The sequence below is a fragment of the Pyxicephalus adspersus genome, chromosome Z (assembly GCF_032062135.1).
Source record: "Pyxicephalus adspersus chromosome Z, UCB_Pads_2.0, whole genome shotgun sequence".
Taxonomy (NCBI): Eukaryota; Metazoa; Chordata; class Amphibia; order Anura; family Pyxicephalidae; genus Pyxicephalus; species Pyxicephalus adspersus.
This window is the reverse complement of record NC_092871.1, coordinates 81946329-81954624: the sequence shown is the minus strand read 5'-3', so window position 1 is coordinate 81954624 and position 8296 is coordinate 81946329. Positions and strand designations below refer to the sequence as shown.

The 8296-nt window shown below is 40.9% G+C and overlaps 1 protein-coding gene across 1 annotated transcript in view; it reads right to left on the bottom strand.

The window, feature by feature from the left end:
* Positions 1-6976: 6976 nt before the first annotated feature.
* TTC16 (tetratricopeptide repeat domain 16) overlaps positions 6977-8296 on the bottom strand; it is a 22707-nt gene continuing 21387 nt past the window's right edge. The window contains exon 12 of the mRNA XM_072431553.1: positions 6977-7135. Coding sequence (XP_072287654.1) covers positions 6977-7135 — 159 coding nt within the window. The remainder of the gene's footprint in view (positions 7136-8296) is intronic.

Genomic DNA, 8296 nt, shown 5'->3' with positions numbered 1-8296 from the left:
ATTGGGTGCACTTTATTTGTGAGGCAATATGGGGGTACAGGAGGGGGGAGAGTCAGGTGATGGGGTGCACTCATATTGTTGTGAGCTATTATGGGGGTACAGGAGGGGTGACAAAGGTGATGGGGGGCACTCCTGTTAGGTGACATGGGGGTACAGAAGGGGGATTCCATGAGCAACTACTGTATATTCTATAGTTATCTTGAATTATAGGTTAATATGTTCCTATTTGTATACCTTTATTTTTTGCTACATTTTAAAACTAATTGGACAGCAATTGGGATTTTGATTTTGTTTCCTCCAAGTAATACCAAGAATGTTTGGCACTGAAAGCTATGATTCCACAGATCAGTATTCTTGTTATTTTATTCTCTTTTATTCTAGATATTCAATAAAGCAGATATACATACATTGAATATTTTTAAAATGTTTGTGCCACATAATAAAGGACTATTTTATATGGACAGCAATGCATAGTCTTATTTACTTCATGCTTCGTTCATTACTTATTTACTGCAATACATTTTCTGTGTTTTTGTGTTTCAAGAATTCCAGTATTTCATGTACACACATGTAACGTGAGAAAAGCAAAGTTCTCAGGTTTTATCACAGTATGCAAAAATTTACAGATCATGAGATCCCTTTTGAGCTGGTATTCTTTATGCTTCTCTAGTCCTGCCTGTAGTAATTGTCTGCTCACTCGCTAAGGTAATGCGGCTCGGGCATGTACTCCAGCTCTCTGGAGTCAAGCAGGGCCCCCGATTGTAGCTCTATGGTTCTCTGAAATTAATGACCTCTTATCAATAGAAAAAATGACTGCTACATTAAGAGGTACCGAGGAAAAGGTGGATCAAAGATGGTATTAATGGTCGTGCTTTTGATATTCCGCAGAATACCGGTCTTTGCTTTTAGTTAGATTGCTCTCTCAATCCCCCACCCCTCACTTTCTCTTTCCTCCTTTGTCTCATTCCCCTGTATCTCCTATTCTTTTCTCGGTATATATACACTAGACCACTGAATTAGCAGATGGTTTCCTAGCCTTTTACCAAACCAGACACTTTACAGTTATCCTTATACTTGACCTGACCACTAGGAGAATGGGAGGGCCTTTAACAGGATGTGAATTGGCTTATTGGCTGGTAAAGGCCCTTGCCATTCTCCTAGTGGTTAAGTCAAATATAAGGATAGGAAACAGTTTGGTAATTTGTGACAAAGCTAATTCCCATTCTGTAAAAGGTACCCAGCATTTCTCTAGTAGTCAAATCCAGAATTAGGATCCTGGTACATGGACCTTATAATGCCTCTTAGTGGTCAGGTACCAATATTGGACCTGACTAGTGGGGAATGCTGAGGTCTTTCAGTGGCATCGGAATTAGCCTTATCGCGCAGGCCTATTTTCTATTTCTATTATCGGACCTGAACACTGGGAGGCATCATAAGGACCTGCTGGACCTGAACACTAAGGTAATGAGGTCCTTGTACTGGATTGGGAATTGTCCTTGTTATTTATTGGGCTTTTTCCTATTCTTATACCAGACTTGACCCCTAGGTGGCATCACAGGGTTCTTGTACTGGATGGAAATTAGCCTTGCCATATATGAGGTCTTTTAACTATCCTTATACCGGACCTGACCACTAAAATAATGATGAGGTCCTTGTTTTGGATAGTAATTAGCCCTGTTGTAAATGAGTGGGCTATTTCTTATCCAAGTACTGGACCCGTCCATTAAAAAATGATGAGGTTCTTGCACTGGATTGGAATTAGCCTGGTCATATTTGGGAGGGCTATTTCTTACCTTTTATCAGATCTTTCCACTAGGGGGATCAAAGGGTCTTTTTACTGGATGGGAAATAGCCTAGTCATATGTGAGAGGGCTGTTTCCTACCCTTTTACCAGACCTAATCACTAGAGGGCATAAAAGGGTTCTTGTGCTGGAAAGGAATTACCCTGCTCATGTATGACCAGGTCAATTCTTATCCAAATACTGGACCTGACCACTAGTGGGCATCATAAGGCTTGTACTGGATGGGAATTAGCCATGTCCTATATGAGTGATCTATTTCATATACTGAGCCTGACCACTAGGGAGGCATGAAAAGGTCCTTGTACTGGACTGGAATTACTCTGGAAATATGAGTGAGCTATTTCCTATCCAAATAATTGACCTGAACACTAGGGGGCATCATAAGGTCCTTGCACTGGATGGTATTTAGCCTGGTCATATATGAGTGAGCTATTTCATATACCGGAACTGACCACTAGGGGGCATCATAAGGTCCTTGTACTGGATGGGAATTACCCTGATCATACGAGTGAGCCATTTCCTATCCTTATACTGGACCTGACTACTAGGGGGCATCAAAAAGTCCTTGTACTAATTAGGCAATAACTTCACACCGAGCAGGCCATTTCCCATCCTCTAGAGCAGGGGTGCCAAACTCAAACATATAAGGGGCCAAAATCAAAAACACATGGGCCGAATTGTTTATGAAAATATTACCATTTATTGAACAATCTCAAACTGACAATGTTTCAACCAGAAATGTGAACACATAATGTGCAACAACCTTTTCCCTTAATAAACTAAATAAAAATATATACAAAAATATTTTCTTCTATTGATAAAGGCTATTATGTATGATTATATGTGTTAACATGGTTCAGATGCTAATAAGTAAACTGCAATATATAGGAGCCCTCCTTCGTGCCTGACCTCCCACTTGCATAAATTCATAAGCTCCAGTACATTGGGAATGCAAATCCAAATTGTAGCAGGTCAAATGCACACAACAATTATTTGTAAATGATATCTAATGTCATACTTACCCCTTCCTCACTAAAGTACAGGCATCTCTCTCCTGAGCATGTGGGCAGTTCTGACACCTGGTGTGCCTGCTCTTCCAAGTTTTATCAGTTTCGCCCAACCTGCTGGCCAATCAGGAAGTAGCTTTCTAATCACCCCTGGCTATTTAGCTAGCTCAGACACAGCACTCGGCATTTGTTCATGCAATGTGTCTCCACTAGCACTGAGCACTTTCTGTACACCTGTTGTTTAATTCAGAGTTTCCCCTGTCCAGCTCCTATGTTAACCCCTATTGCCCAGTCTGGTGTTTCCCAGCCTATTCCCCTGTGCTGTTCCAGTGTTCCTCTCTATCTGTGGATATTCCTGTGTCTGCGGTGTCACTGGTCTCTATTTCCCGGATCCCAGGTATTTGTCCCCTGGCGTGTGACCTAACCTCTCTTGATTGCTGCCTGCACTGACCCCAGCCTTCGACTATTCCTCAGCTTTGTGATTTGTACCGTGTCCACCCTTGTCCCTGGTGTGCCCAAGAACTGCAACCTGGCGCTAACCAGCAGCGCACATCCTCACCACTAGAGGCTCTGGAGAAGACCTGGTTACTGCTTAGACTCTGCGCCTTGGCCCTTCTCCGGGCTCACACCACTTCTGTGTGAACCTTAGCGTCCCCTAGTTGGCCTGTCTCCCCAAGCTTCAAATATAAATTGTCCCACGCCAAATCGATCGATACAACCTAACCTTTTCTTGATCTTATTGAGATGACACAACAAATGTTAATAGCAAAGACAATATCAGACCCTCCCTATCTAAGATTAACATCATTACTTGCACATTCCCGCAATTGGGGGGTTCTGATCATTGCCACCAAATCTGAAACACCTGGTTCTAATGGTGGCAAATATAAAGGTGTACTTACTTTTTCATGTTGATGATAATGAATACAGCATGGCAATAGTAGTTTTTATTTGTATATAAATTTTATCTATAGGTATTGTTTAAATGAAGATCAATGTGTGCCTGGTTTTGAGAGTCAACAGTATTCATGGTGTGTCCTTACATTTTTACATGACTGTATATATTGCACATGAAGGTGCCTGTAAAAGATGAGGCTGGTTCCATTCGTCTTACAATAGGGTCAGACATGGGGGGTTGGTGTTGGATCTCCTATAAAGTGCACCCAGTCCCAATCTTCCAACTCCACAACTGCCATTGTTGGTATTATAGTTTAATTACCACTGCACATCATGATGCACAATGCTTTCTAGCAGAGGTGGGGATTGGACACTAGGCACTGCAGACCCCTTAGGTTGCTATTTGGATACATACGAGGGGGTGCTGAGAAGTTCCTGGCTTTGCCCCCTTCCAGATGAAATAGAAAAATAAGTTTGGGGCATATGACAGCCTAATATCTTAGTATGTAACTGTGCAAATATCAGGTCTTTGTGATTCTTAAAACTGTTTTTTCTTTTATTGAGAAGCTGTGATGGCAGAGGCAAGTTTCACATTGTTGGAGTTACGGGCCGTCATGAAGTTTTTGTTTCTCCAGGGAAAGTCAGCAAAGGACATTCACACTGAGATGTCACAAACACTGGGGGAGAAGTGTCCTTCCTACAGCACTAGACCGGACATTTCTCCGTTGAAGATGGGCCCTGCAGTGGGCACCCCCAAACCTCAACTGACCCGGCAACCTGCGATGTCCATGAGCTGAATATTGAGGACCAGCGAATCTCCGCTAAAAGATAGCCCAGACACTTGACATCCCACGAAAGTGTGTTGGGTTTATCACCACTATCCTAGACATGTGCAAGCTTTCAGCCAAGTGGGTGTCGAAATGTTTGAACAGTGATCAGAAGAAGGAACGAGTTGAAGCATCCAAACCTGTTTTGGCCCATTTTGAAGCTGCACAGGACTTTTTGGCTAGGTTAGTGACGGAGGATGAAACCTGGCTCCACATCCTGAAACCAAGGAACAGTCAAAGGAAGTTCCGAATCTAAAAATCGGCCAAAATAGTCATGGCAACCGTTTTCTGGGACAAAGAAGGTATTCTGTTGGTAGACTACCTACCTCAGGGCTCTAGTATCACCGGACAGTATTACGCTAACCTCCTGGACCAGCTGAAGGAGGCAGTTAAGACGAAACGCTGTGGAAAGTTTACCAAAGGGATCCTTTTTTTGCAGGACAATGCACCATAGCACACATCCAACATTGTGACTGCCAAATTGAACACCCTGGGTTTCCAATTGGTCCACCATCCCTCTACTCACCTGACCTGGCCCCTTCGGACTATTATCTGTTCCCGAATTTGAAGAAACACCTGAAGGGTCAAAGTTTTCAGGACATTTCTGACGTCAAAGATGCTGCTGGGAGCTGGTTTGCGGCCCAACCAAAGGACTTTTATTTGAACGGTCTAGAAAATCTGCAACTACGCTGTACCAAGTGCATCAGTCTCGGGGGAATATGTTGAATAAATGTGTTATTTCATAACGCTGGCTCCTTTTTGGGCAAAGCCAGGAACTTTTCAGCACCTCCTCATACCCACCTCCTCCTGCAGCTGGCAAATACAAACCTACTGGTTAAAAAAAAAAACATAGCATTACTTGGGCCCTATTGCCTAACTTTTTACTCTCTGGTCTTTATTTGAAATCTAGAAATAAAAGCCATAATATCAGTTTGTTTTGAGAAAAGGTTAAATCTTACTGTTTGGGGGATTTCTATTTACTTCCTATCCAGGTGATGAGTATCAGTGGGAACAAGAAGTAAGAAAAATCTCCCCAATGGTACACAGAAAAGTTGTAATCTTTTCCAACTCTCTTTAAAACCAATAGGAATGTTTGGTCAGAGTTGGGCTTTTTTAAAATGAAATCTGGGGGAAAGCTAAAACTTACCCTTGCAGCAGGATAAGGATGTTTTCCACCAGCTTTTGCTTTAAATTGTGAGGGTAAATATGACATCTGACTTTTTGTTAGTGCTAGTGTTTAATCATCCATTTACTGGATGATCCCCAAACCAGATTCAGGGGTTCTTTTCCAATCTGATTTATTTCAATTTCACAATTTTTATTGAATGTTACTACAAAGCAGTACATATTTTTGACTCAGAGTACACAGAATGAAATATTATATTTTGTCATGTATTTATACAGTTGTAATACAATTATCTTTATAATACTGTTTTATTATAATAAAGGTAGAGATGGTATAGCGAACTTGTCACCTCAACAATGTTTGCAATCAAAGCCCACTCTGTAAAACCAAATTTCCCAACCGGGGTTCTGTGGAAGACTAAGGTTCCTCCGAAAGTTGCTGGGGGTTCCTTGAGCAATTTGTGACTCTCAGGTCAGTTTAAGTGACATCAATGATCTTTTTGGCTGTAAGGGTGACATTCTTCCCATTGTCTAACAATGCAAGATGCATTTCCCCCATGGCCACTGGGCTAAAGTACCATGATCTGGGCATATCATGAAAATTTGTAAGGTTTGCCCGAGTCTTGAAATTTTTCTCAAGGGTTTTCAATGTTAAAAACATTGAGAAAAGCTGCTGCAAAGCAACAACATCTATCATTAGCTTTCCATCAGCCCATGTATTCCATCCCTTGCCACTTTGCAGCTCAATAGCTATTGGAAATTTCTAAGTATTGGAAGTGTAAAATACCAGCTTCCCCAGCTACATGCTGCATTTTCTTACAGAACGTAAAAGCTGGTAAAAGGAACTAGAGCATGCAATGGGCATATTAGGAATTTGACAAAGTCAAAATTGTGAGGTACCTGCAATGGACTGGGAACAACAACAAAGAGGTGGAAATTGAAGAATGGCTTGGGCCAGAATGGCTGGGCTTAGTTTGTGAATGACTCTGAGGTGACAGGTTCTCTTTAAAATCATTTGCTTTGGATTACAAAATCATAAAATCTGTTTTAGCTGCCACTGCTAAAGTCCTAAAAATGCTGGTTGCTTGTCTGTCATGGAAATACCTCGACCTTACCAGAGTCACTGAGTAGAAACAAGTAAGCGGCCAGGAAAACATGGCAAAGTTTGGAACCCCTGATGTCCAGAATAGTTCTGATTCATTAATACTAAGCTACTGGTTTAGCATGAAAGTCAAGCAACTAGCATGGTCTGCAGTGGCACATTAGTAACTTACTTCCCAACTGATTGATCTGTACTTGTATTTGAGATGTGTTCTTCTCAGCCAGGATTTGTCAGTCCTAAACCAAAAGTCTTCCAGTGGTATGGGGCCTGAGTGTTGGGTTTCTCATCCTGGGTTTGTGCAGGTTGGGCGATTTGTATTGTTGTAGACTGCAAGCGTCCTCTTCTGTTCATAGCTTCTCTCATCTCTTTTTTTAGCTGCAAAGGTTACATAGAATTTATAAATTGTTAACAGTCTTAGCACAAGTCTTTTTCTGCGTGGATATGCATTAAGGAAGAAATTGCTCATCTTTTTGAGACCCCACCATCTGGTAAACATAAGCATCACCCTAAAAACTTACAGGAGCGAAGTTCTGTCATTCAGATACATTGATTCTCAAAGAATAGTTCTATTTTCTACTAATATAGCAATACTGAGTTTTACCAGCTCCTTGTTCTAATAAAATGGTCAGGAAAGGACAGGAGATGGTCAGCCTTGATTTAGATCTAGCAAAAGAGGAGATGGCTTTTAGGATATCATGTTGTAAATGGCACCTTAAGATTAAATATTTGGCCTGCAGACGGGGGTGGTGTATAGAAATATTTTCTTGCAGGGATTTCATGGCTGCCATTTCCAAAAGCTTTGTGCAAGGATGCTACTTTTCCCTATATGTGAATAAGATTTTGATAAAAGGTACTTGGATGTTACAGGGACTGTTACAGTACTGATTATGAATTCCTCTACAACTTAGAGAGGAAGCTTTTGGTTCCTCAAATGAACTTAGTTCACCACTTGATGACAGAATAACTTAATGTATGTCAGAGACCTGTCAAGGCATTGTTTTTCACAGATTGAATATTTACCCAACTGAGGCAGACTTTGCGCTGTCAAACCCCTCACCATGATGGTCATGCTTATTTTCAACACACATGTAATTAGTTATGTCCATTTATTTTTGTCATGTGTATTCATTGCTTATTAAAGCGATCATTCATTGTTTTGGCAGACTGCTATACTGTGGTTGTTTGTTTTTATGAGTATACATATGCTACTGTATGTTTTAGTACATTTTTACAATAAATGTTTTTTCAATTTTTAAATATAGTCTTTAAGTCTAAAGAGTGTGGCTGGTACAAAAAAAACTCCACCAGCATACTGATGCATGGTGCAGCATACTATTTTGAATTGTTTGGTCCTATGTAAGGGGTTAAATACCCATTTATATATTTACCTTCTTTTTGTTCCCTTACTATATATTGCACCATTTTTATATATCAATACACAGAGATTTCAGTTGGTGTGTGAGTAGTATTACAATTTTAAAGGTGGTTATGAAATGTGAAGGATTAAAGCTGCGTACACACGGCAAATTTTTCTCG